General features: G+C 42.5%; 4 protein-coding genes across 5 annotated transcripts; 2 read left to right on the top strand and 2 right to left on the bottom strand.

The window, feature by feature from the left end:
• Positions 1 to 86: 86 nt before the first annotated feature.
• vars1 (valyl-tRNA synthetase 1) lies at positions 87 to 12,322 on the bottom strand. The gene is made up of 29 exons (XM_085801680.1): positions 12,240 to 12,322; positions 11,349 to 11,704; positions 11,113 to 11,256; positions 10,792 to 10,999; positions 10,591 to 10,706; positions 10,410 to 10,485; positions 9,521 to 9,621; positions 9,204 to 9,331; positions 8,081 to 8,245; positions 7,916 to 7,997; positions 7,707 to 7,826; positions 6,819 to 6,927; positions 6,544 to 6,723; positions 6,255 to 6,379; positions 6,009 to 6,112; positions 5,747 to 5,905; positions 5,192 to 5,282; positions 4,948 to 5,053; positions 4,722 to 4,792; positions 4,367 to 4,492; positions 4,171 to 4,275; positions 3,561 to 3,708; positions 3,224 to 3,351; positions 2,783 to 2,938; positions 2,429 to 2,653; positions 2,158 to 2,269; positions 876 to 1,051; positions 370 to 519; positions 87 to 281 (listed from the first exon to the last, which is right to left on the bottom strand). Exons 2-29 carry the CDS (start codon positions 11,700 to 11,702, stop codon positions 213 to 215), a joined length of 3,834 nt encoding a protein of 1,277 aa, XP_085657806.1. The 5' UTR covers positions 11,703 to 11,704; positions 12,240 to 12,322; the 3' UTR covers positions 87 to 212.
• Positions 12,323 to 15,632: 3,310 nt separating this feature from the next.
• On the top strand, positions 15,633 to 18,182 carry LOC146971975 (nectin-2-like). The gene is made up of 4 exons (XM_085802471.1): positions 15,633 to 15,763; positions 16,592 to 16,841; positions 17,042 to 17,335; positions 18,103 to 18,182. The coding sequence occupies exons 1-4, from the start codon at positions 15,761 to 15,763 to the stop codon at positions 18,180 to 18,182; spliced, it is 627 nt and encodes a 208-aa protein (XP_085658597.1). The 5' UTR covers positions 15,633 to 15,760.
• Positions 18,117 to 21,177, top strand: LOC146971974 (nectin-1-like). Its single transcript, XM_085803324.1, has 4 exons — positions 18,117 to 18,322; positions 18,905 to 19,154; positions 20,270 to 20,376; positions 20,722 to 21,177. The coding sequence occupies exons 2-4, from the start codon at positions 18,908 to 18,910 to the stop codon at positions 20,986 to 20,988; spliced, it is 621 nt and encodes a 206-aa protein (XP_085659450.1). The 5' UTR covers positions 18,117 to 18,322; positions 18,905 to 18,907; the 3' UTR covers positions 20,989 to 21,177.
• Positions 21,178 to 23,231: 2,054 nt separating this feature from the next.
• Positions 23,232 to 26,976, bottom strand: LOC146971973 (uncharacterized). 2 transcript variants are annotated; one of them, XM_085801673.1, is made up of 3 exons: positions 26,318 to 26,976; positions 24,677 to 25,456; positions 23,232 to 24,029 (listed from the first exon to the last, which is right to left on the bottom strand). In XM_085801673.1, the coding sequence occupies exons 1-3, from the start codon at positions 26,630 to 26,632 to the stop codon at positions 23,505 to 23,507; spliced, it is 1,620 nt and encodes a 539-aa protein (XP_085657799.1). In that variant the 5' UTR covers positions 26,633 to 26,976; the 3' UTR covers positions 23,232 to 23,504. The 2 variants fall into 2 exon arrangements, with proteins under 2 accessions (XP_085657799.1, XP_085657801.1); XM_085801675.1 differs by having other exon boundaries at positions 24,677 to 25,450; positions 26,318 to 26,877.
• Positions 26,977 to 27,630: the final 654 nt, after the last annotated feature.

Below are 27,630 nucleotides of genomic sequence, written 5' to 3'. Positions count from 1 at the left end.
TTCATTTGTTCTCTACTTGATACGGGGATTCAACAAATTGCAGAAGACTAATAATAAATCGCTTCAAACCAATACACAAAGACTCAAATTGCCAGAGCTTTATTGAAGTCCCTTCATACTACAATCAATTTGAGAGCTGGATATGAAAATTAACACACCGACATGAAAAAAGTGGAAATAAATCTTGATTTACATAATTCTAAGGGGGAACGCTACATCATTTTCCTGAAGTTGTCCACTGCTTCTTTCACTTTCTCAAGTTCAGTTTGGCTCTGTCGTAGCTGCAGAGAAAAAGGAAGTCATTATTTACCAGAAATTCACACCGTCTTACACCCAGAAAAACCCTGTGAGTCAATTTATTTTTCCCACCTTCTCGGCATCCTGCTCCTGCACCTTCACTGGCACCTTCTCTTTGTAGTCATTCTTTGCCAATTTCTCTCTCAATTTCTCCATCTGTTTCTCCAAGTCACCCTTCTTTGTCATCAGCTTGGCAACTTCCTTCTCCACATCAATGAGACCCTGCGGGAACAAAAGGTGAAGTCAAGAGGGGCAGCTGAAAATTATGATCTCGTTATATCAGGTCAGTGACGGAGGAAGCGCTCAACTCAAGTTCAAGTTTAATGGTGTCCCTGACATATTTACCTGCCTCGATAACCAAGTAGGTGATCTGCATTCATGCACTCAGACTTTTCAGGTCATTACACGAATTGTCAAAAAGGGTACGTTGAAGTGATGTAGAACATTAAAAACAAGTGATACATGGCAAAGTCACCTTATCTCGTGTCTACAGAAGCCACAACAAAAACAAGACAAACGTATGTGTGCATCGTGGATGGGAGGGGCCAACCACAATTGAGCACATTACCGGCCCTCACCTTGAGCATAAGGTTGACAGTGCATCTGTCAGAGGCGATAGCCACAGCGCAGCCTTCTGGGACAGGCTGGTTTCCTGTCAGAGGGATGATAGCCTGAGAATACGACAGGGTCTGGATCTGCAGACTGTACTTCTGCACCAGGGACACAGTTGCAGAGTCTATGCACTGGAGGTAGCCTGTGAGAGACAGGTGCAAAGTGAAGATTAGGCCACAGGATAGCACCTTTTTGACAACATGCAGCAAAGAGTCAAGCCCTGACTGTTCTGTGGAAACAACTGGTGTGCACAGAAATATATCTTTTTTTTCCTATATTCACATTAGCCATTTGTCAGCCCGGTTGTTTTTCTCACTGACCTGATTGATACCTATCAGGCACATTCATAGAAGAAAGTGCACCACAATGTCAAAAAAAAGTCCTCCATTTAAACATTACTTTGATATAAACAAAATCACAAACATGTTTTATCTAAAAAGTCCCAAAAGTTAAATGTATTACTGTAACCCTGCAATTCATTTAGTTTGAAAACTCAGAGACAACCTGCTCCTGACGGTTGTGGGTAGATGGCGTACATGAGCTGCAGGAAGTGACGTGGCTAGATGGTGTACATGAGCTGCAGGAAGTGACGTAGAATCTTACCAAATCTCGTTGAGAACTCCCGACTGGTTAAGTTTAGTAAAACTGACATGTACAGGTGTAAAATAGGGGGGGAAAAGCACAAATTAAGTGAAGCCATTGGTTGGGTTTAGGCACAGCTAAGTAAAGAGTCGTGTTTTCTAGGACGTCACTTCCTGCAGCTCATGTACGCCATCTAGCAACAACCGCTCCTGACCAGGTTAGGTTCACAGAGTATGTTGCCATGGTAACTGACTCAGAGTCGATGAACCGGCTTTGTGAAACCGAAAACCCAGAATTTCCCCTTACTCAGAGTTTTCACTAAACCGTCAGGTGGGATTTACTACTATGAACACTGTTGTCAAGATGGATCTGTTTTAATACTGTACATTTTATAAGCTCATACACTGTGTTTGGTTTATGTTTAACATTAACATGTGCTGACAATGGACCAGTACAGTCGTATAAAATTTAAATTGTGGATGATACCTGTACATGTCTAAATGAGTGCTGACATTCATAGAGGCAAGGACGAAGACCGACAAACAGCATTTATAAAAAAAAAAAATCAATTTTCCATTCCTAACTGAAATTCTAAGTATTTGGCCTTGAAAATGAAATTTAACTTTTGAGTAACTTTTGTTGTTGTGTGTGTGTACACCCACTTACAGTCAGCCCGGGTCTTGGTGAGGTTGTAGTCGGCCCTGAGTGACCGGATCGTTTTGACCACAGTCATTACAAACTCCATGTCACGGTCGACCTCCTCGCTGTGCCAGCAAAACTACAATGAATCACATGAAAGGTTTTGCTCACAAAAGCAGAAGGAAAAACAACTTCAGTGACTAATATTTCATAGAAATGATGTTCTGACCTGCTACAATGAGTCAAAGCACATTGGTGAAATTTTAACATCACTCTTTTTCCCCCTTCTTCAACTCACCTCCTCAGTGCTTGGGTAGGATGTGACACTGATGCTGGGGGGGTCGCTCTGAGGTTGTCTCCGTGGTAACCTCTGGTAGAGCTCCTCACTGACGAAGGGCATAATGGGAGACAGGAGACGGAGACCAACCTCTAGACAGGTGTAGAGGGTCTGTCTGCACACCAGGGCCTGTCTCTGGCTGGCACTGTCTTCATCTGCTTTACTGAACACTGGTTTCACACTTTCCTGGCGAACGAGAGAAGGGGGAGCGAGGAAATAAGAAGAAGAAGGTGGTGGAGTGCGACACTAGAGTCATCTGCAAAGCTTTTTACATGCCCTTAATGATCAAAATAAGATGGTTTCAACGTTTCTTACCAGGTAGACGTCACAGAGCTCGTAAAGCCAGAAGTTGTAGATGGCGGTGGTGATGGCGGGGAAGTCGTAGGCCTTAAAGCTGGCGTCGCAGAGAGCAACAGCAGCACACAGTCTGGACAGGATCCACCTGTCTGACACGCTCTCCTCTCCACACAGCTGTGGGTCAAAATTGTGACATGGAGGAAATGTTCAGATTTGGTTAACGTGACTCCTGTCGTGAGCACTTCCCTGATGTCAATGTGTACAAGTCTATAAATACAAAGCAGGGCAGCCTATGAGCAAACAATACACCCAGACAAACAGTGCTGCATCTGAAATCCTTTTCACTAAGCCTTTGCTTGGTCAAAAATATGGTAGGTATGCCACTGGGTGAATATAAATGAGCACGGCGCAGTCTTTGTTTATGTTCTTTGTGTACTTTATCTTTTCTCCTGATCTCACCTGGGCTTTCTCTGATGGTACAAAGTTGTCTCCCAGAGTCTTCATAGCAAACTTCACAGCGTTCCACAGCTTGTTGCAGAAGTGACGGTAACCGAGGATGCGGTTGACATCCAGGTTGATATCCCTACCTGGTGGGGGGGCAGAGACACGAATCATTATTCCAGTATATATTAGAATAGATTGATTGAAGAACAGACCTTGTGCTGACAGCACTCTGATGCCGTTTTTCCAGTGTTTTGATGCATTTTATGAATTTCAAGGCTGTGATACAGGCTGTTGGTCATTCAGGGCACAACAAGGAGAAAGTAGGAAATTTAGAAAAGATAAATGAGTTCACCTTGGCTGGTGTAGGCACACAGGGCAAACCGGAGAGCATCTGTGCCACACTCTGGGATGCCATTCGGGTAGTCTGACTTCTGGCCCTGCTTTGCCTTTTCTACCTCCAAAGGATCCAAGTTGCTGTCCGTCAACTGAGCATGAAGACCCTGGAGGGCAGAAAGAATAAAGAAAAACGTTGCCACCATAGAATAAAACTGTGTTCTACAATTTTCCTTTTTCATCTGAGGGACGATGAGAAGGCCCTGTGAGCTGCCTCTTGAAGTCTTAATTGGTCAGACAGAGAGGGACCTTTGTAGGGAGGACATTCATGGTATGGTGAGGTTTACTTCAAGTCCTTCAGTGCCCTCTAGAGGACAGTTGTGGGTAGTCAGGCTGAACAGTTTCCCCCAAGCTGGTGAAGAGATTGATGGCCTCAATAAAAGCTTGTTGAAAGCAGAAAAAGGTGCTTAATAAAGCTTACATAAGAATATGAGCCTCAGGGGAGCAATGAGCATGGTGACCATGTAAAAGACAGCCAAAGAGGGAGAGAGAGAAGACAGCCTGCGTGTGTGTGTGTATGCGAGTGTGCGTGAACGTGTGCATATATCTGCACATGCATTAGGCTTTACCTCGAGAGAGATCCCAGTAATGACGTCCAGAGGATCAATGACGTTGCCCAGAGACTTGCTCATCTTCCTTCCATGGGCATCCCTCACCACCGCATGCAGATACACCTGTGAAAAATAAATTATGAGGACCATTATTACCGTCACATCATGTTGTGCTATACTGTGTTTTTTTTTTGGCAGTTACGATTGGACTTACCTCTTTGAAGGGCAGCTTGCCGGTCAGTTTGAGGCCCATCATCACCATACGAGCCACCCAGAAGAACAGGATGTCGTGGCCCGTCTCCAACAAGGTGCCAGGGTAAAACACATTCAGGTCTTGTGTCTAAAGGAAGGCCGCAACACCAACATTTATGATGGCAATATAGAAACCCGTTGAGGAGCGCCGGCTAAAAGTCGTATTTTATATTAACACTTTGAGAGGTTCTGTGACATCTTTATTATATAACTTGCAGTTTTATAGCAGTGTCTTTCTATCACAAGATATCTATAACATTTACTGCTGGTAAGTGCCATTTGCGTCAGTAGAAAGTTGGTTGACCTCAGTATTTTACCTCATTTGGCCATCCGAAGATAGAGAATGGGAAAATGCCAGATGAGAACCAAGTGTCCAGGACATCGTCGTCTGAAATGCAGGAACAAAAGTTGTGTAATCTCAATGAATATGGAGTAGAATTCATTAAATTAGGCGGACCTTTGCACTGGCATGACATGAACCGATTAGATAACCTTTACAATAATTGTAATGAGATTGTGAAATTAAAGACTCTTCCATCTTACCCTGTCTGAGGGTAATTTTGTCAGCAGACACATTGAAGCGTTTTGCTGCCTTCTCTCTGGCCTCCTCCTCTGACCTCCCACTCACCCAGTAATGACCATCCATGTCCTTCAAGGGGGGGAAATGGTAAATAGAGGGGAAATAAGTGAAGGAAAACAACAAAAATGCAGCCTAACAACATAAATAGCTTTTATCTGTTATCTGAAAACCTTCAAACCTTCACAATAGTGGCAGGCGTCATCTTACCTCTCCTGGTTTCACAGAGGGATCATTGACAGTAATGAAGTAAGCGGGGATTCGATGACCCCACCACAGCTGCCGAGAGATACACCAGTCCCTGAGGGAAAGATGGATGGATAAGATCTGAATAAGGTCGCACTACAATATTGTGCAAAGCTGAAACTTTTTTTTTTCTTAAAATTTTACAATTAAAAATATCTAAAAAAAAATTTTTTTACATTTGCACCTTTATTTTACAACTGTCAACTAAATATCTTGAGGTTTTGGATTACTACTTGCCAAGAGATCAATCAAGTAATCAATAAACTATCCAACACATTAATTTGTTATGGCAACTAACTATATTTACAGTCCTGTTATTGTGAGATTCTAAAAACAGAACATTTGCATATTCAATAATAATGTAATAAAATAAGTCACACACTTTATTACAGTGAAAAATGTTGACAGAAGTAAAGCTAAAATTTTCAACTAAATGTCAGAATAAAGAAGTCAGAACTGCTTACACTATATAAGCATCAATCAGAAGAGATGCATTTAAAAGAAACTGCTGATAATTACCTGATGTTGTCCATCCAGTTGAACCAAGTCTTGAGGTGGTGATCAGGGATGATTTTGAGCCGTCCCTCTCTGACGGCGTCGGCAGCCTGTTTCCCCATGTCTGTGCAGTTCACATACCACTGTGGCTTCAGCAGCGGCTCCACAATGTCCTTGGAACGACTGATGGGGAAGATGCACAATGCTGCTTAAAGGGTGACCCTGAATAGGACGAATATCCTATAATAGAAAAAATGCAGTTCTGCAACCATGAACTCACTGTTACCTGCAAACAGGAACAACCATGGGGTTGTCTTTGATCTCTTTAAACTGGCCTCTGTCCTTGAGAGCCTGCAGCACTGTTTTCCTGGCCTCAAAACGCTTCATGCCCTGAGGGACAGAAGGAATAGTTAAAAATGAAAAATCTGAAATAAAACTGCCACACCACACAAACTATGCAGAAGGTTGACTTTAAGTGTCACAGTGGAAAGGCACACACTGCAGGGGAAAAGATGATAATGAGACACTATACCAGGAAGGGAGGAGGCACGTTAATGAGCAGGCCATTTTCATCCAAGATGTTGATGAAGGCCAGATTGTGTCTTTCTCCAACCTCGTAGTCATTATGGTCATGGGCTGGGGTGATTTTGACGGCGCCTGAACAGAAAATGGTGCAGAGGGACACAAGAGGTAGAGAGGAGGCAAAGAGACAACAGCCATAATGAGGAAAAGCAGCTTGGCATAACAACTTGTTATGATTACTTATTCACAGCACTCTGCAGACCAAAAGGCAGCCTGTGTTTTCCTCTGCCAACGCCTACCTGTTCCAAAGCTCATGTCCACAAAGTCGTCAAAGACGATTGGCATCTTGCGGTCACAGAAGGGATGTTGCACCATTTTTCCCTTCAGATGCTGATATCTGGTGTCAGCAGGGTGGACAGCGACAGCAGTGTCTCCGAGCATAGTCTCAATACGAGTCGTGGCCACAATCACCTCCTCATCTAAAGAACACAAAGAGAAAGAAATTCAACAGTATTACTTGAGCAGCATGAGGCGTCATTGTCCAAAACATTTTTCTCTCCATGAGCTCACGCACCTGACCCATCAATCTTGTAGGCGAAAGACACCAAGACCCCGAACTCCACTTTCTCTTTGTAACCAGGTACAGGCAGCAGTGTCCTGCCAGTGAGCTCCTTCTTATCCACCTGCAAACCAACCAGAGGATTTAATCAAGAGAGTACAACATGGGCAGTTCAGCATTTGCGCAACCGTTTAAATGTGTTAGAGCCTAATGACAGGTTTAACAAACTGGGGCTGCAGACTGCTCTGTACATTTGATATCATTTGCAGTGAAAACAGAAACTTATGCATATTCTTTTGAACTTCTCCTATTATTATCATCACACATATTCAAACAAAATCTGTTTATCCTTGATTTGACTTCAGGCAGTCAGGGGACAAATAAGACATCTGGCAGATCGGGTGGGGACGATGCCATCTAGTTTGCTAAGTAAGAAAAATGAGACAGCCCTCTGAATTGCATCTGTGTTTAAATTTGTGTTAAAGCCAAGTTAAATATAGAGTACAGTAAATTAGGATTTAAAGATGGAAATATCTGATTAAAGGATTAAACAGGACAATTTTCTGTATTTGATAGCTTTCATTATTCACTGGAACAGACCCAACTCTGCAGTCATTCAATGTCTTGGTGTTAGAAAACTGGCCCTAGTAAGCAGTGGGTTTCATATTCATATAAATATACTGTCGAGCCAAAACATCATGACCACCCTGCCTAACATGCTGCTGGTGACATGTATGCACTGCAGCCAAAACAGCAAAGACCCAAAGGCCAAGGCATCGATGATAAAAGATCAATAGCAGCCCCAACGCCCTCACCTTTTGTGAGTTTTTATTATAGTGTGTCTTACTTTTATAACAGACTTCACACAACACACTGCTTGATATTACGTAAAGAGTAACTTGCCTCTATGTCAGAGATAGCAGAGTTTAGGGAGCAGGACCAGTTGACCAGCCTCTTGCTCCTGTAAATCACTCCCTCTTCATGCATGCGGATAAAGGCCTCTTGGACTGCATAGGAAAGTTTCTAGAGAGAGAAAACAGCGCAGACATAAAAATTATGAATATTTCTTTAAAATTGTATTCAAATGAATTCAGGGATTTCAAAAGACTCACAGGGTCCATAGTGAAGCAGGCTCTGTCCCAGTCCAGAGAGGAGCCAAGTTTCTTCAGCTGGTGGTAGATACGATCTCCCTTTCTGAAAAGACAAAATAACAAAAATGTTTTATTTTTTTATTCAATGTTTCCATTCTTAGATTTCTCACGTCGTAATGAACTCACTCATTCTTCCATTTCCAGACTTCCTGGATGAAGTTCTCCCTGCCGAGGTCATGGCGGCTCATACCCCTCTCTCTCATCAGCTTCTTTTCCACCACCACCTGGGTGGCGATGCCAGCGTGGTCGCAGCCGGGGTTCCACAGGGTGGTCTCTCCTCGCATCCTGTGCCTGGAGGAAAATTGCAAAATTCAATTACATGGCTTCGCAGCCACAGCAATTCAGCTCGGGGTGTATTTTCCAAACATTTTAGGTCTAAAAGAAGGAATCTGAAGATTTTCAGTTTAATCGCTCCTGTTTTGCGGTAGTTGTGTGTCTGTCCCCGCATCGCCACGGCAGCAATGAATGGGTTTACATCCCTCAAAGCCGCAATTTTTTTCCACAGACAGCGTCAGATGGTGACTCAAACATGCACCAAGAAGTTTATTTACTTCAAGCAAGCCGACATGTTTGTAAAACTAGATCTAATTCAAAGTCTCCCGGAGTCTCGCACGAGACCCAAGTTGCCGTGCTGGTGTGTTCAGGTGCAGTGGGAGCTACCGTTTGTGTCATAAACACAGGAATATCAACTCTTGACTTGCTTCAAGTGTACATTTTTTTCCACAGACAGCGTCAGGTGGCTACTCAAACATGCGCCGAGAAGTTTTTTTTACTTGAAGCAAGTCAAGAGTTGATATTCCTGTGTTTATGACACAAACGGTAGCTTTCCAACTGCTCCTAAACACACCGAGCACGGCAACTTGGGTCTCGCGCGAGACTCCGGGAGACTTTGAATTAGATCTAGTTTTACAAACATGTCGGCTTACTTGAAGTAAATAAACTTCTCGGTGCATGTTTGAGTAGCCATCTGACGCTGTCTGTGGAAAAAAATTGCGACTTTGAGGGCCGGAAACAGCCTAAGCAGCGGAACTTGCATCTGCTCCCATTCATTGCTGCCGTGGCGATGCGGGGACAGACACAACTACCGCAAAACAGGAGCAATTAAACTGAAAATCTTCAGATTCCTTCTTTTAGGCCTAAAATGATAGGAACATACGTACACCCCCAAATTGAATTCGCCTGGAATTGTCCTTTAATGAATATTTGATGGCATGATGTACTCCTTTGTAAATGGTCTAACTCTAGTTACCATCTGGTCAGAGAGTCCTGAATGGCGTTGGTGAGGGCATGACCCAGGTGAAGTGATCCGGTCACATTAGGTGGAGGGATACACATCATGAAGATGCCACGAGGGTTCTGCTCACTGATACTCTTCCTCTGCAGAAAGTAGGAAAAGAGAGAAACGTGTTATCAAAAACACAAATGTGAAGCTGTTAGGGCTGACCTAAAAAAAGCTTTGATTATGATTGATTTTATGTCCGCGAATAATCAACTCTCTAAATATGATAATCGGGACAGCCCTAGGAGCTGTGTTAACATACAGTGTCACGGAAAAGAGGTTCTTACCCCATATTCAGGTTTGAAGAATCCCTGCTTCTCCCACCAAGGATACCAGGCAGCCTCCACGTACTGAGGACTGTAGGAGTCAGGAAGGGGACTGACGACATCTGATACCAGGAAAAAAAAAAAAGAATGCCCACAGATTGTAAATAGGGTCATCCTTTTGGGGAAAATATTCATATTCAAGACCCAAACAAAAACGCTTTTGAACTTGGATTTTTTTTAGAAATAAAGTGTGACGCCAATTTCTTTTGGAAAAAATTATCACATCAAATCAAGATAAGGTAGAAATGCATAACAAAAAATGGGAAAAACTTACTTTAGAGTGAATGTACTGTATACTAAGTAGTTACTGTTAATTTAATTCTAGTAGTTTCACATCTTTTTTTATTGTAGTTGTTTGTTTTATTTTTCCTGGGCGTGTTTTTTGCTTTTCTGTCTTGTTTTGGTCATGTTTTGTTGTGTTGTTAGGTTTGCTCTGTCGTTTGTCTTCTGTTTGTCTGTTTTTTGGTCAGTGTATTGTCGGTTTATACATTGTATATGCCTGTTCCCATTAAAAAAATTTTAAAAAGAAGAAGAAAAAAAAGGTTTAATACATGGACTTCCATATGGAAGCTATTTGTATCATAGAGGATGTGCTACACCCTCACCCACAGTAAGTGGTGAAACAAAGAAAAGGTAAAGCTGCAAAAGTTAAAAGTAAAAATCGCCAAAAGTGACATTTGTCTATAAACATTTCGTTACTGTAAGCACTTCATTCACAAAGCTGTGTGCTTAGTTGACTTTATGCACAAAGCTTAGTGAGTTTCATTATGACTTTAGTTTCCCAGCACAGTGATGTAAGATCCATACCCACCATTACAAATACACCCACCCTCTCATTGGGATTAATCACCTTTTTTCTCCCCGGCAGGAGTAGAGATGTTGTATGAGATGACTCCCAACTCCTTCTTCTCAGGTTTGGCCTTTTTCTGAGAGAATAAACAAAAACAAAAGAACAAAACAGAACACATATGAATCACCACAAGGCAACCAATACAAAAATACAAGAACTTTTTCAAATGAGGTATCTATACCTCCGTCGGTGGCTGTGTCTTTTTCTTCGCCTCCATTTCCTTCTTCTGTTGGAACTTTTCCAGCTTTTCTCTCTTCTTTGCTTCTTTCTTCAGCTGAGCCTCTGTCTTTGGTGGACCTGGAGTACAAAACATCTCTGAAAATCACAATGCTGTCCACACAATGAAGACATATTCCCGAACTGTGTCAAAAATCTTCCTCACCGTTACCGTCGGCGTCAGCAGAGTCAGCGGCAGGACTGCCATTAGCAGCTTTTGCATCTGTAGCAGCAGTTGTCTTTGGTGTAACTGGCACCATTTTCTCACAGAGAGTGATCTTTCCCAGCACTTTCAAGAACTGGGGCTGATTAATGCAGGTTGTGAACCACCGAGTAACGTTAGTCAAGACCTTTCTGTCTGACGGCTCCAGTGCCTTAAAAAAAAGAGATATGACGGAAATGCAGTCGCTGACATCTGATTTGTTGAACATAAGAAATCAGATTGATGAGCAAACAACAGCTATGTGGAAAAACCTGTAACACTTACATATTTGAAAGGAAGGAGAACAGCTGTGGCTACAGCCATGTCAGCCAAGGTCACGCCCTCTCCCACCAGGAAGGTTCTTGGCTCCAGCGCCTGATCGAGAACCTTTAGGACACGCAGCATCTCTGCACGAGAGCTCTGCTGGAGCTGACGACACGCAACAAGACAAACACTTATCCCCCACAGAAAAGGAAGAATCATGGACATTTATAGGTTCATTTGTTGTGTATTCCTCTCACCTTCTTATCCACACCCATCACGCCCAGCAGTGGGAAGACAACAGCACAGGACACAGGAATGAGCTCATTGTCTGCGAAGCTCAGCCACTGCCACACCTGGCTCTGTTGTTTCACATCTACACCAGCCCTCTTCCCCTGAAGGCCCAGGTACCAGGCCACAGCGTTGGCCCCGCTCAGGACAGAGTCGCCTTCCCCAGCGCCCAGCACCAGGGTCGGTCTGGACCGGGCATGAAGAGACACAGGAGGGTCCTCTGTGATGATTCGAGGGCGAGAGGACAGACAAAACTCTGCAGCTGTGAGAGCCAGAAGGCTCCTGAAGTCATCTGGGTGAGGGGACACGTAGAGAGTGGCCATCTCTGGGGGAGGAACAGAAATGTTGTACATGTTGAAACTGGGTCAGGCTCATGCGCATTTTTATTTTTGTCTTTGTGGTCATGCGACAAAACAAGATTGTCTGGGTTGGTGATCAAGACGTGTTGAAGTGGGTGTGTTTGCTAAATACCACAAACTTCCTGGCATTTAAGGTAACATTGACGAAGGATGCAAAACTCACAAACAAGCTGGTTTAAACGTGTTTCACGTTTCAAGTGTATTGAAAGTATTGGTCTGCGTCGTCTTTTCAAAGTGTCAAACTGTAGCTACGTTAGCGGACAAGCTAGCTGTCTCACTTTCTACAAAGCTGATCTGTGCCATCTGTCAAAGGCTGGTGAAAACCCATACCACAGAGGCTAGCTAGCTTTAGCCAACGAGACAAACTAAAACTTGACTGTCGCAGCTCCTCGGCGAGTTTCGTGTTAACACACAGTCAGAGCTTTAAACCGGGTCTGAATCCAGGGTTTTAAAACATCTACGAGCCTGTTACTGCAAACTTGTATAAAATGTTGTCGGTACCTTTGAATGAAACAGAAAGAGGCGTCAGCTTAAGTTAGCATTCACAGCAGAGCCACATGAGTCCTCTCCGCCTCTCAGCGTCTGATGCAACGGAGGCTTCCGGGTTCAATCCGCCGCTTCCGCCAACAAACGGAAGTCTGGTTGTTTTGTTTTATTTTATTTTATTTTATTACTTTTTTAAAATTATTATTATTATTTAAACTTGCGTTTGATTTGGTATCAACGTCAAAATAAAAGTATAAAAAAGGTCAAAACATTTGTGCAAAATGACACATTTGAGGGCGCCACAGATGATAATAATCCATATTAGGCTACTGCCCTTAGCAGCACATAAAAAAAAAAAATGAAAACTTGATCTCATTTCAGATTAATGAACAAAGAGTCTGTGTACAGCATAAATGTACATCTAAAAAGTTTGTTAATTATGTAATTACACTTAGTAAATGATCTTATGAACCACTGTCCGGCGTGTAAGGTGTAATAATATTTAATAGCCTCTACTTGATTTATATCTGCTGAATCGATCAGTTATGATGGATGAACACACCAATAGTTTTAAATTGTGAAGAGTTGAATATTTCGGACTATTTATAAATGACATAGCATCAATGTAAGAAGATTGCTTCATTGATGATGACATGAATGTCATTATCAATCGTATTTAAGTTTGGATTTGTAGCCTTTTTTTCTTTTTTCTTTTTTTTTTGACAATCTCAGATCTATATGCACAACCAAACAGCAGAGGGCAGAAGAGTCTGCTTACACCTCCCCATTACATCCACAAGTGTCTGGAGTTGGATAAATCATTTTGTGACTTCATGTAGGCCTAGGTAGTTGTTGTCCTGTAAAAAGTGAAAACTAAGAAGATTGTAGTTTTATTGTAGATATGGCACCAAATTGATCAAGATGGCAAGTAGCTGGGTAATGGGTACTAATTTTCATATTTTTCTGGATATTACCTATTACAATTTCTCTAACCTCATTTGACCATCAGGTGTCTGCAGGGAAACACATGACAGGGATGCAGTAGCCTATTCGGCAGAGCTGGTTTTGAACTTGCCAAGATGTGCATCCCTGGCATTTCTTATGCCATTCAAGAAATGCTGCGTCCTGCATTGATGGAGGAACAGATTGGGATGCTATTGGGCACAGAGGGGATGGCAGCTGCCAGTTTTAAGAGAGTAACACAACGGTGGACTTTAGACCTTGTGTAGGCGGGAGGTTGTATCTTTCAGCCACTTTTTGGGGCCAGGGCAGTAGCGCAGTCAGCTGTCTGATAACGTCACCGAAGCTATCAGGTGGAGACGCTGAAACTGAAACATGGCGAGACGTGACGCACAAAACTGGCATGACTGCATGAAAATGTTCGGAGTGCTCTGCCTGCTCACGTCGATAGGTCAAGGTAAGAAATGGTAAAAATTATGACCATTGACATTAACTGTTAACTGTTTCAAAACTCAGTGGGTTTGCTAAGGGGGTCCCCGACCAGAAGCTAATGCTATTCGGGGGGCCTTGCCATGGAAAAGTTTGGGAACCCCTGGTTTAGGCTACTTTGACTGAGAGAGGTTTAGTCAAAGATATTCAATAAATGGAAAGATACTCCATGAGCGGCTGCTCCAATGATATGAAATGGTATACACTTCCTGTCTCTCTAAATGGGCGTGGCCAACCGTCACCCCACCTCGTCTGTGAACGTGTGTGTGGATTTATACAATTTTTAGGTAGATGAAAGTGAGATATTTATATTTTCTTTCGGTTTATAAACCGTCTTTGGTTTAGTCTGTCCGTGCAATTTCCCTGAATAACAAGACTATTGCTCACTAAAGCAACACGGGGCGTGGGTGGCTATCTGAGAAGTGGATTTACTTAATTTAACCCTAAGCTAAAGATGAGCAAATTCTGAATGTAATTACATTTGCACAAATCTTTGCATTAGGTCTCAGTGGCAAAGTACATTTTTTAAATTTAATATGACAAAGAAAATAAGAGCAATTATTTGGTGCATGACGGACGGAGCACTGTCTAGTACGGAGACTGAGATAAAAGGGCCCGTCTGTGCTTGAAGCTGGCCACTGGAGCATGGCAGGGCCATCTCTAAGGTTGTTGTCCCTGGTTATGTTAATAGATAAAAATCATAAAAGCATCGCTCTGAGGAAGGTTAATATGCACAACTATAAAATACACAATCCAATATAAATATAAAAGAAACAAAAGCACATTGTCCAAGGCTAAGAACATTTTGTTATGGTCTGTCCTCATTTCCTGTTTTATTTTGAAGTCTGTGTCCTACCCCTGTCTTTCTGTCAAGTTTCCTGCTTGTTTGAATGAGTCTCACGTTTTCTGTTTTCTGTGTCCATACCCTGGTGATCCCCAGTGAGTTCGTATACAGTCTCTTAAATTGAACTTTGTTATTTTCCCCATGACCATCTGTCCTGACGTTGAGGACCTCTCTTGTTCACCTTTTGTTACTTATCACCCTGGTGTTATGTCTGCAATTGGGTCTAGTCCCTCCCGAACATCCTGACACATTTAGGCTGAAGAAAATTATTGATCAGCAGTTTCTTTATGTCCAAGTTTAACATCTAAAGTTAAAGCAGAAGTAAGCGATCCGGTCGTTTTGGCTAACTTCCTGTCAGCCGATGGAGTTAGCAGCCCCCGCCCTCGTCCCTACGTCACCACATTCACGCGCATCCCTTGGCTGCACACACAGAGAGGACCGCCCCTTTATGCCGTTCTCTCTCCTCATTGGATAAAGGTTGTAGGATACAAGGAAAGTTTTCTCCTCGGCTTACAGCAGAGCAGAGTGACTGACAGACCCGTGTTTCAGACCAAACACTCTATATAAGTGATTGCTGTCGGAAGATTTAAGACTTATATTAACACAAACATTCCGCTTACTTCTGCTTTAAGACACTCCTAACCTCCCTCCCAGTGTATCCAGTATTTTTTTTTTTGCTCTCTATATTTTTTCTGGTGTATCAGACACTTCTACACCATCCTCACTTATGATCAGCAGACTATAACCTTCCTTGTCTCCTTTTATTTATTCATTTGTTTTAAATAATCTTTTATTGGTTTTCATGTTGTCAAGTATAGAGCCATCTACTAACTATACTATACATAGTATATACATAGTACTAACAACATAAAAATAGAAACAAAATACAAAGAGACACTTAAGACAAAAACAAATACTTTTCACTTATACATAGGCTAGACCATACAGAGTCACACACATTTACATAATCGTCATTCAGACACAGACACATGACACTGGGGAAGAGTAGGTGAGTCTTGTCCTCCATTTTTCTCCCACCTGACCTTAAGGGAAGAGTGAAAAAGAGAACTTCTCCTCTTTTAGACTGAGAGTGAGGGAAACAATTGACAATGTTTCTCTTTCTTTGTTTCTTTAAGTGGCAAGTTCTTTGCAAGTGGATGTGGAGCCAGAGGTTTCGTCGTATCCCGGCCAGACTGTCAACCTACGCTGTGCCTTCACCGATGCCACTGGAACCCAGCTCACGATGGTCAGATACACACAGACACGATGCAGTTGTTTTTCTTTCCTTTTTTTCAGTTAGGGTTTAATTACTTCCTTATCCCACCACACCCGTACTTCATGATATTACATTCTTATGAAAATGTCGGTCACATCCTGCAGCTCATTGTGCTGACTTGACACAATGTGAATTGCTGAGTTTATCTAGGACTACAACTGAAGTCAACATACAGTAAAAAATGTTATATTTGTCTAAACAAATACATTTCTTTGTTTTCCTTTAAATTAAGTCAATTGTGCATTAACCTGATTCTGCAGGTATGAAACAGGTGGATAAAAGTGATTCATAGTGATCTGAAATAAACATTGAGTGCTTTGAAGTCCATGTGTCTTGTTTATTTGGCACTTTAAATCTTAATCTAACAAATCACAGCCCACAGAAAAAATCCAGAGGCTGTAATAGTTTTTTTTCTTCATCACATTTAACGCAGTGTTTTATTACTCCAAACAAACAATACTAAGCTTCATTTTGCTTCAGGGGATTGAGTATGGTAATGGAAACAGTTCTTTGTACTTCTCAATGAAGGAGGAAGTGACCGGTTCCATTTGGTTCAATGAAGAGCAGCTGAGAAAAGAGAAAGAGAGAGAGATGATCATGAACAACTCTTCATCCATATTCATTCCAGCTCCACTCATTTAATTATGATGCTGTGGACGCTGCCCTGTGGAGTTTAAAGAGAAATGTGGACGTCTCAAAACCCCCTCCAGTGTCACTTATCAACACCATGACGAATGAGGCCTGTTTGATTTCACCGTGTACACATCCTAACCACTCGCTGTGTCTGCTCCACCACAGGTCACGTGGCTTTACGAGCCAACGGGAGGGGAGAGGATCAACATCGCTGTGCTTCACCCAAAGTTTGCACCCAACTACCCTGACTCACCTGTGAAGGGCAGGGTCAGCTTTTCACCCAGTCCTCCAGACCTGACCAGTCCCTCCATTCAGATCACTGATGTCAGGATGAATGATGAGGGGAGGTACATTTGTGAATATGCCACCTACCCCATCGGCAATGAGCAGGGCATCACCCAACTGGTCATGCTGGGTAGGTCACTGACATAATTTATACCGTTTACTACAGTTTTACCATGCTTGCTATTATGTATTTATGAAAGAAGAGTACAGCACAGCTGTTGTATTTCCATTTTATTTATCTCTACATCCTTTAATCTTCTCTCTGCTACTCTGCGTCCCCTCCTCTCTCCCTCCACCCTCCATCTTTGCATCAATCCGTCCATCCATCAGCTAAGCCTCAGAACTCGGCCTCCATCGTGACAGTGAATGCAGGCACTAAGCCGGCCGTTGTGGCGCGCTGTGAGTCTGTCGACGGCCGCCCCGCTGCCAAGATCTCCTGGGTGACCACAGCCAATGGCAATGGGACAATGGTGTACAAGTCAAGTGCAGACAACACCGTGACAGTGACCAGCGAGTACTCTATGATTCCTACAGCGGCAGACAACGGGAAGGACATCAGCTGTGTGGTGGCACACAGGACTCAGACCAAACCAGAGAGCTTCCCATTGAAGCTAGTTGTCCAATGTAAGATCACACACACACACACACACCACCCAACACTAATTAATTCCTAGTGCTGTTCATACTCAGACAAAAATCTGATAATACATCAATTGCATCTTGACAGCATGGAAATGTTGGTGATTTGTTTTTAACGATAAATGTTTTGCTTCATAAGAGAAAATCTGATGTTTAAAAATGCCACTCTTACATTGACTGCAGTTGTTCCCATGAGAGCAGAATTCAAAATGTTCTAGAAAATTCAGTTTTTGAGATAAAATTCTGATATTTACCAAACTTCATCAACCACAACACCAAAATAATGTCAATTTTTTTCAGGAAGATTGAAAATGTATTTAGCAAGAATTGGCTGGTATATGTTTACAGTACTGTTTACAGTCAAACGTTTTCATGCACTGTAGGCTCAATTTCTCAAATATCAAAAATCTGGGTGTTAAACTGTGGTGTTTAATAAGTTTTACAGTTTTGGAAAAAAACAGAGTAACGGACTTTCTCATTTGCACAGAGTTTAAATGTACAAAAGTTTTTAAAGTATTGTAATATGTAGCACGTACGGTTGGTTTGGTAGGAATTTTCAATGTTTTTGAAGAAGAAGAAGAATCCTGTTGTTCCTGTTGTGCCTGGCCCCTAATGATATTTTAAAAGAAAGTGCAGTGCACTGACTTACACAAATACACGTCGACAGCAGACCCATAAGACTGGCTAAAACCAACTGCATAATGCCAGGTGTCATCTCACGTGATTAGAGCTTTCCACTTGTGATGTGTCAGGTCTGAACATGGCCTCAGTTACTGTCCACATCCTCGCTGAAAGATGGGGACAGCACTGTCATCGCTGTGTTTCTCTCTGACTTGAAACTTGAATTCCACCTATATTCTTTGTTTGGTCAAAGTTCCGGGTCAGCAAGTGGTCGTACAGCCAAAGGTCTCCTCTTATCCTGGCCAGACAGTCAGACTAAGTTGTACCATCACTGGGATTCACATCTCACAGGTCAGACACACGCAGACATGATGCAGCTGTTGTTTATTCAGTCGGATTTGATAACTCATTTATACCACCACACTCACACCAACTCTTTACTGGAATTATGTAAAGAAATTATTCAGCTGATTGTGAACAAAAATTAAGTGAAAATACTTATTATGTAACAAGTTGTTATTTTCCTGTAAGATGAAGTATTTCTCAGTCCTTCATTGATCCTGCAGGTGTGTGAAACCTGTGAAACAGGGTTATTTGGCGCACAAAACCTAAATCTAACAAATACAGCCCACAGAAATAATCCTGACCGTGTCGTAGTTTGGTTTTTTTTCACAATGAAGTAGAAAATGAACAATACTTGGTTAAATGAAGAGCGAGAGTGCGAGAGAGAGCACGTAAGAGAGAGAGTGAGAGATCCATATTCACACCAGCTCATTTGATTATGACGCTGTGTAGACTGACCTGTGGAGTTTACAGCTACATGTGAACGTCTCGAAACACTCGCCAGTGTCACACCATGATGAATAAAGTCTGTTGTTTTTCTCAGTCACTGAACACAACCTAACCACTGACCCTGAGTCTGCTCCACCACAGGTTATGTGGATCTATGAGTCAGAGGATGGAGAAAGAGGCTACATCGCTGTGTTTCACCCCAAGTTTGGACCCAACTACGCTGCGTCACCTGTGCAGGACAGGGTCAGCTTCTCAGCCAGTCCTCCAGATCTCAACAGTCCTTCCATCCAGATTCGCAATGTTAAGAAAACTGATGAAGGGAAGTACATCTGTGAATATGCTACTTACCCATTTGGCATCAAGCAGGGCATCACCCAACTGGTCATAATGGGTAGGTCATTAACACAGTGTAATGTGTTTATACTGTATATAGGGAGCATGTTCATACTCACTTTCACCTTTTCTCTCTCTTTCTGCCTTTCCTAATTTAGAGATTTAGAATTTATGTATGGAAATGCACTGGACCAACCAGGGAAATAAGTTACCAAAGGCATGTGATAGGAACAGAGAGTAATTAGATTAAAGACATGGTATAGGAGAGTGAAAAAAGATTTAGGGCTTGGTGTGTTTACAGCATTGCTCACAATTTCTTTTGTTATAATATGTGTTTTTAGATTTTAGATTAGATTTAGATTTTTACTTCTATTTAAAGGGATAGTTCACTCAAAATTGAAATTGCACTCTACTCACCCTCATGTTGACTAAGGGTTGGGAGAAGTTTCAGAGTCCTCCGTGCCTTCTCTGAGTTACAGGGGGGCTCGGCACAGCACTGCACTGCCATATGACGGTGGCGAACGGAGCTCACTATTCTTCGTCCAAAAAGACACACCAAAAAACATCCAAATACCTCCATAGTGCTCGTCTGTAATGTCCCTCTTGTATTGAAGCCCCAACATGAGAAATTGTTCCCAAAAAAATTAAATAAGTCTATGTTTTAAGCTTGTTTGTAGCGGAAGCTCCCAGTGTTGCTCTGCCGGAATCTCGCGCGATTTGCGGAGCCGTGAACTGGTCGTGCGAGATTTGCACTGACAAAGGCAAAGCAGTGAACTGAGACACTGGAGCTTCTGCTACAAACAAGCTTAAAACATATATTTATTTAATTTTTTTCGGAGCAATTTCTCATGTTGGGGCTTCAATAAAAGAGGGACATTACAGACGAGCACTATGGAGGTATTTGGATGTTTTTTGGTGTGTCTTTTTGGACGAAGAAAAGTGAGCTCCATTTGCTACCGCTGAGCCCCCCTTTAACTCAGAGAAGGCACGGAGGACTCTGAAACTTCTCCCAGCCCTTAGTCGACATGAGGGTGAGTAGATAATGAGTTTCAATTTCAATTTTGAGTGAACTATCCCTTTAAGCTTTTATTTCTGTTGAATCACATACATGACCTCAGCATATGATACAGTAATGTGCTATACAACTAAGTTTGCCTTTGCCTCTTGACCTAGCATCTGGTCCACAAGTGGAGGTGGAGCCACTAGTGCAGTCATATCCCGGCCAGACAGTCAACCTGCGCTGTTCCTTCACTGATGCCACTGGAAAACAGCTCACAATGGTCAGATACACACAGACATAATGCAGTTGTTCATTTAGGATTTGATCACAGTCATACCAACTCTAAATTGGGGCTGTAATATGAAATTCTAATGGGTGGGATTGAATATGACAATGAAAACATTGTGTTCAACTCAACTCCGATAAAAACACTCATCCATATTCATACTGTAAGAGCTCCACTTGTTTAATTATAACGCTGTGTACACTGACCTGTGGAGTCTACAGCTAAAAGTGGATGTCTCTTAACACTCTCCAGTGTCACTTATCAACACCGTAATGAATGAGGTCTGTTGTGTTTCTCAGTCACATACTAACCACTGACCCTGTGTCTGCTCCATCATAGGTCACATGGATCTATGAATCAAAGCAAGGAGGAAGAAGTAACATTGCTGTGTTTCACCCCGTGTTTGGACTCAACTACCCTGCGTCACCTGTGCAGGACAGGGTCAGCTTCTCACCCAGTCCTCCAGATTTCAACAGTCCTTCCATCCAGATTCGCAATGTTAAGAAAACTGATGAAGGGAAGTACATCTGTGAATATGCTACTTTCCCACTTAGCAACATGCAGGGCATCACCGAGCTGGTCATACTTGAACGATCTTTCAAATGATCTTCATCAACATTGGGCTGTTTACCCCTGGTATCTGCTTATATCCAATCTCCATATACTCATTATGAAAGCAATAATTTTTCTAAGGCTGCAAATAATAATTCATTTGATTGCTGACTATAACTTCCTCAATTAATCGATTAAATTTCAAGTCTATAAAACTGTCAAGAATATCCGTCATCATTTCTTCAAGTATAAAGAGCTGCCCTCAGATTTCCCACTATGTCATATCAACAGCTCAAAACGAAAAGACGTTTGATTTACTATCACATCAGACACAGAAAAGTCGTCACAAGTGAGAGACTGGAACCAGGAAATGTTTGGCACTTGAAATGAACCGATGATTTCAGCTCAAGATATTCCTGATACATCTATATACTGACATGGGGACAGGTACGTGAAACGTTGAATCAGTGTATGTGCAAAAGTAAGTGAATCCCAGCTGCATTGGCAAAGTCCATGAGGTAATAGAGTCAGGTGAAACACATGTGGGTGCTGAAGTAATAGTCAGACCAAACAAATGAGACATCCCCAGGAAAGGTTTTGTAAGATCTGTAAGACAAATCATTTACAAATGGAGGGCACTCAGCATCACCGCAACTCTGCCCAGAAGTGGACTGCCATCAAGATTTTAACCAAGAAGCACAAGAAGAAGAATAAATCAGGTGATAATCAACCCACACATCACCTCCAGGTAGTATCCTGGTAGTATCTGGGATAAATGTGCATGCATCAACAATCAAGTGACAAATGAATAGACATGGGGGGAGGAAGCCTCTGCTCTCAAGAAAGAACAAAGTTGCCCATTTCAACTTTGTCAAAGAGCACTTGGACAAACCAGAGGCCTTCTGGAAGTCCATTGTCTGGACAGATGAGTCCAAAATTGAATTATTTGGCCACAATCACAGGCACCATGTTTTGGGGGTTCACAAACTTTCAATCAGCACTGTATATTATTGCATTTAGTTGCACTCTAGGACTCCAACTCCACTCTCTTACCTGTGGCTATTAACTCATATACAAACACAACATTTCATTTTAAACTCAGATGTTAAAGAATCTTGCACTTTGTTATCTGTTAGAGAGCTGTTATATCTTTTCACATACATTTTTACATTTTACATTTCCCAGTAGGATGTAAATTATTGAAATTGTTTTTAGGTGGAAGGTAGCTAGTAATGAAGTTTGCTTGAAGTTTGGGTGTTTTTTAGTTTTACTTTTTAAGTGAACTAAAAGGCATCATCACAAAACACAAGCAAAAGTTCATTCTGTTAACTGGTCAAATGTGACTGGGGCTGGAGTAAGGCAGTAAATACAGAAAGAAAATCTTTGTAGTTCTTGACCATCGTACATATAAGTTCTAGACATAGCGATTGATCTTCAGCAAATAAAACTGGCTGATGTAAGCTTTAATACAATTTGAATTTTTTTTAAATGTTGGCTTACCTGTTTCAGCAGACACTGTTCATGACTATGGTTTCAAAGTGTTTGCAATCAGTTTTAAAATGTTACAATAGCACCATCTACTGTTATGTTTAGTAAATACATTTTTAGTTAGCAATCAGTGCTCTCTACCTGTGTTTGCTATACATCACAACTACTTGCAAATGCACACAATTGATTAAAGTAGTATCGATACCAGTGCAAAAATACTTTTTCACAAATAACAGCCCATTCAACATTTTACCAAAGTAAAATTACAAAAGGATTGTAAGGAGAAGAATAGCACAAGTTTAAAAAGTAGTTATGAGGCAGACTGGCCTCTATAAGAAAGGTATATTATTATAATAATGTCAAGAATATAGTTGTGACAGAAATGTGGTCTGAAAAAATCAAAAAAATTCCCTCCAATACAAAGAGTAACCATGTAAAAATACTCTGTTACAAGTAAAAGTCTGTATCAGAAAACATTCTACTCAAAGTATTTGTAGTCTGTGAAGTGTCGTACTCTGTAAAATGTTCATGTTAAATCTAAATGAGCAACAGTGACCATAAAACAAGTGAAGCATGAAATAACATACCAGGAAATGGAAGCACTTGTTTAAAGTGAAGGTAGGCCTACAGGGAAAGTAATGGTATAAAACAGTGGTTAAGTTCTGTTACTTGATAAGTGAAAGACAGGAATGACACACAAAAACCATGCATGTCCCAATGGTAAGCCAGCAATCTATTTTATTCAAAGAGACGTGACGCAGCAAGTATCATAGGTAGTCTTTAACAATAACATCCAGAAGCACAGTGTGGACAGTGTGTTTTTTTAATCACAGTTGGGACCGTTCTTAAAATACAGCAGATTAGTTGAACAGCCAGCTTTCCACAGTGAAGTGTAAGACCTACATAATAAGACGTTTGTTGTGTCAAACGTCTTATAACAACTAAGGCATATCAAATGACATCAGCTTCAAGTAGCTTTTCTACTTCTTTCACACCTCCATTTCCTGAAGAAATTTAAAAAGCAAAACATTTGGAAAAGTTTGTTCCTGATGGCCTCATCCGGACTCTTCTGCTTTTCTTCATCACTCTGGCTCCTGTTTATATTCCTCATATCCCTCTCTCATCGCACCTGTGAGCATATCCACCACCCACAGTATGAAGCCCCCTCCCATCTTAAACACACCACCCAGGCAACTTCCACCTCTCCACACCAGCTTCCCCAACCCTCCACCCGCAGCTTTGGCCTGACCCCCCATCTCTAACATCACTGTTTCGACATAACCCTCGCTTTGCTCCCACAGCCGCCCTCCAAAGAACTTGGTCACCCACCAGGTATTATTCAGCATGCCACCGAACACCCCCACTGTGTCACAGGCTAGGATGCCCACGCCACAGACCCCAGTGTGGCAGCTGCTCAGCAGAGCTCCCGCCATGGACGACACGCAGTAGTAGACACAGGAGAAGCAGGTTTCGCCGACACCCAGAAGCAGATCTACGGCTGAGCCCATCCAGGACAAGAGGTCAGAGGTCAAGAGGTGGAAGAGGGAGTAGGTATCTCCAGGCAGGGCAGAGAGAACTCCAAGGTCTTCCTGAAGAACGTAGGTCACCTGAATCGAGATAAAAACAGATGTCACTGTTTTCATTGACAAAAAAAAGTTGTAAATAATGACATGACAGCTACTCAGCTCAACCCCTCTGACTGACCACACCTCATTCCACTCTGCTACACCCAGAGACTGGAATGAGGTGACTCTTACATTACTCTGTAACTTGGTTTAAAGTGTTAAAATGCAGTTGTTTCTCTTCACAATATGACCACACTAAACAACTCAAAGGAAAAATCAAGATGTTGCATTTCTGACTGAATTGTGATTTTGCTTGTATTCTGCAAAATCATGAATCCTTTCCTCGCTGTTATTGCTACTCGTATTGCAACTGAATATTGTCCCAATAACCATATTTGTATATGGTTTTTGTAAGTATTTGTAATAATCCATTATTTTTCCTGTTATGGGTGAAATTAAAGGGGCACTGATTTCACACATGATGTTAAATTAGCCACATTATCTCTTCTCAGACTCTGGAGGATCCTCAGACAGAGGATATCAGCTCAGAGGAGGTTAGCATAGCTTAGATGTGGAAAAAAACAAAGTTTATATATGGACACTCAGTGTAACAAATGAGATTATAGCAGGGACATCTTGATCAATTTTCAATAATATGAATGTCTGCAAAGCTCATTAAGTTGTTTCACCTGTCCAGGTAACTGTGTGACCGTGGAGACCACAGGGCGCAGCGGGGCTGTAAGAATGTAGAAGGTGGTGGAGAGGACGTAGACCAGGGTGCTGGTGGAATTTGCGTCTATCTCTTCTTCCACAGTCTCATAGTCAGCAGAAGTCCCGGTAGACTCTGATCTGACAGCTCCTGAACGCCTCACAACACCCTGCTCCTCATCAGCTTCCTCTGGCTGAGCATCAACAGCAGTTTCCCCTTTGCTGTCTTGACCAGCAGTGTCTGAATCCACAGCTTCAACATCCGTCTCCTCATCAGGAACCTCCGAATCAGTCGTTTCTATATTTTCTGGGTTCTCCTCACTGTCAAGACCTACTTCATCTCCAGCAGCCCCCACAGCTGCCTCTTCACAGCCGCCAGAGAACATTTCTGCTACTCCCAGCATCTCCTGCAGCCCCTTCAGGCTCACTTGCCTCTCCTCTCCCTCTGTCTCCTTGATAAACCCAATGCTGAAGCTACCCTCCCCCCCTGGGACAGCACAGCACACTGCAGACCACAGCGGCTTGTTTTGACATTCCTCATCTCCATCCTCTGCAGCCCCCAGACCTCCCGCTCCAATCAGGATGTAGAGATCGCCCCCTAAATCGCTGCACTGGGGACTGATGCTTGACTGAATCAGTGTTGTGACTGTGGAGTCCCAGTGTTGAAGAGGGGAGTCTGTGGGCGAGACAGCATGAGTTGAATCCCCGCCTCCTCTGAGAAGAGCTGGTACTGCTACATCAACGTTTTTCTCTTCCTCTGCCTGGGAGAAGAGTAATGACAACCATTTGTTAAAGTCTGAATGCATCAACTACAAACCACTGTATAACCTTACAGACACATGAGTTTGTACTTTCAAATATGAATCTCACAAAATTTAATTCATTGAATAAATATTCAGAGATATTTAGGACATATGAAAAATGCATTATTCCTGTCTTACGATCTATGTAGAGTTAAGTATTCTAATAACCAACTGATTACAGCTAATTACAGATAATTGGCCACAAATGCTCTTATCTTTAAGGAAATTACTCAAACTCACTGTTTGGAAAAATGGAGATCACTGCTTCAGATGTCTGAAGTTGTTGTTTTATTTACTTTATATACATTTAAGTTGTTTATTCCAAAATACCAAATTTAGAATAATGTCCTACACAAATTTATTTTCATTTTGGACATTTTTGTAACAAAAAGAGGCTTGCACAGTTTTTAAATTCAAACCGTCTGAGAGATTTAAAGGGGAAATGACTTGCTTATGGAACTGATAACCACTTAGTCATCACAGGCCTTAACCAAACACTGCATTTTTGCAAGGCGTTACACTCCAGCCACTTGATTATTATCTTACCAAGTGTTTGGTGCATAATCTTAGTAAGTACAGCTGTCAGATAGATATAGAAGAGATTAAAGTAGCACAGTAGAGTAAAGGTATAAGTAAAATAGGAAACACTCCAGTACAAGTATCTTAAAAGAGCAGAACTTGAGCAACGGACTGAGTTGCTTTTCACTGCTTGCATGCTGGAATAGCAATCTGTGATTTTATCCTGTACTCCACTCCTCAAATTCCATTATTCAAAAGCAGATGGTACCACTTTAAACACCATGAGAGATGTGTTCTTACCACATACTCTTCCCCCTCCTCTCCCTCTCCCTCTGTCCATCCATGTCTGAGATGGAAGGCAGAGCAGACAGCTGTGTCACAAGTTGGTTTGGTCAGAGTGGCAAACGCCTGTCCTCTGGGCAATCTGTGGCAGAGTAGGCGCAGCGGCGGCCCCACAGAGGCTCCCCGGGGTGGCGTCTGTCTGTGGAAGCACTGACTGCAGAGGGTGACGTCTGACTCCGAGTTGTCCTCAGCTGGAAGACCCAGGCCCGGGCCCAGGGCTGCCAGCAGCCAGACAGCCGCAGCAGCTACACTGACAGCAGCAGGACACAGCATGGTGGTGGTGAGCTCAGCAAATCCCCCCCCTCTCCCTCTCCCTCTCCCTCTCTCTCACACACACTCACACCACACAGAGCGAGGGGGAGAGGCTTATAAATTATCCAGTAGCTTCCGTATATAGATGGAGAAGATAAAGTGGCTGCTGATCTCTTGTTGTTTTTCTCACTCGCTCCTTGCTCTCTCCTCCAGTCTGTCTCCAGCCATGCCTGTCTTCCTTTAATGCCAGCAGCACTCTGACAGAGGGATTCTGTGTTGCAGGCTCAATCTTGCTTACTACTTCATTTCCCTTTCCCTGACAACCTCGCCCCCTCTGTCAGATCCACCCTCTCTGACTCTCCCTCAGGCTGTACCTCCACCTCACCCCTCCCTCTTATGCTCTCTATGGTTACACCTTTAACTCTCTTTGCTGTTAGGTACACAAGCCGAGCCCACACCCACTGAAAGCTGTCAATTACCTGTAGGTCTACATTCCCAAACAAACGTCTCTATGTGAGTTTAGTCATTTGATTAAGTCACTCCTGTTGTATATTGTTCTTGGTAAAACACAAACCTCTGAAAGTGCTTAATCAGTTGCTTAGAAATGTGGCTTGATAAAACTGAACTTCAGACTGGAAAGTGAATATCAGAGATTTAAAAAGAACAACGTCCTCATTAAAGCTTAATCCAGACAGTGTCACGGTCATGGGTCACTGTGTCACCCAGGGTGCAGCGACTCTTGAAATCTCTCCCCCTAGACACAACACACTTGTCTTTCTTTGCAACTCTTCTTTCCTACTCTTCTTTCCTAATATCAGTGCCGTGCCTGTTGGGACACGATGTTGGCCAACTCTTCTTCATGAAATCGTTACGCAGCAAAAACAGCAATTGGCATACATTCCCGTGCTCCTGGGTATGTGCAAGAGCGAGCAGAAGAAATATCTGGCGCTCCCTGTGAGATCTGGAATAGGTGGAATCTGGCCAGGCTGCGTTCATGTTGCTTCAGGGTCCCTGCAGGT

The sequence above is a fragment of the Trachurus japonicus genome, chromosome 16 (assembly GCF_045865225.1).
Source record: "Trachurus japonicus isolate A0001 chromosome 16, Traja_1.0".
NCBI classification, from domain to species: Eukaryota; Metazoa; Chordata; class Actinopteri; order Carangiformes; family Carangidae; genus Trachurus; species Trachurus japonicus.
The sequence above is the reverse complement of the archived record's forward strand: the minus strand, read 5'-3'. Positions and strand labels throughout refer to the sequence as shown.

Excerpts from the sequence above, each read along its gene's own strand:
- LOC146971973 (XM_085801673.1), bottom strand. The coding sequence starts at position 26,632 with ATGCTGTGTCCTGCTGCTGTCAGTGTAGCTGCTGCGGCTGTCTGGCTG. Across the intron at positions 25,457-26,317 it reads AGGAGGGGGAAGAGTATGTG|GCAGAGGAAGAGAAAAACGT; the intron begins GTAAGAACACAT and ends CTCTTCTCCCAG. Across the intron at positions 24,030-24,676 it reads TCACACAGTTACCTGGACAG|GTGACCTACGTTCTTCAGGA; the intron begins GTGAAACAACTT and ends ATCTCGATTCAG.
- vars1 (XM_085801680.1), bottom strand. The coding sequence starts at position 11,702 with ATGGCCACTCTCTACGTGTCCCCTCACCCAGATGACTTCAGGAGCCTT. Across the intron at positions 5,283-5,746 it reads AACTGGATGGACAACATCAG|GGACTGGTGTATCTCTCGGC; the intron begins GTAATTATCAGC and ends TCTTTCCCTCAG. Across the intron at positions 3,352-3,560 it reads GTGTGCCTACACCAGCCAAG|GTAGGGATATCAACCTGGAT; the intron begins GTGAACTCATTT and ends CCCCCCCACCAG.
- LOC146971974 (XM_085803324.1), top strand. The coding sequence starts at position 18,908 with ATGTGGATCTATGAGTCAGAGGATGGAGAAAGAGGCTACATCGCTGTG. Across the intron at positions 19,155-20,269 it reads CACCCAACTGGTCATAATGG|CATCTGGTCCACAAGTGGAG; the intron begins GTAGGTCATTAA and ends CTCTTGACCTAG. Across the intron at positions 20,377-20,721 it reads CTGGAAAACAGCTCACAATG|GTCACATGGATCTATGAATC; the intron begins GTCAGATACACA and ends GCTCCATCATAG.
- LOC146971975 (XM_085802471.1), top strand. Across the intron at positions 16,842-17,041 it reads CACCCAACTGGTCATGCTGG|CTAAGCCTCAGAACTCGGCC; the intron begins GTAGGTCACTGA and ends TCCATCCATCAG. Across the intron at positions 17,336-18,102 it reads ATTGAAGCTAGTTGTCCAAT|GTCTGAACATGGCCTCAGTT; the intron begins GTAAGATCACAC and ends GTGATGTGTCAG.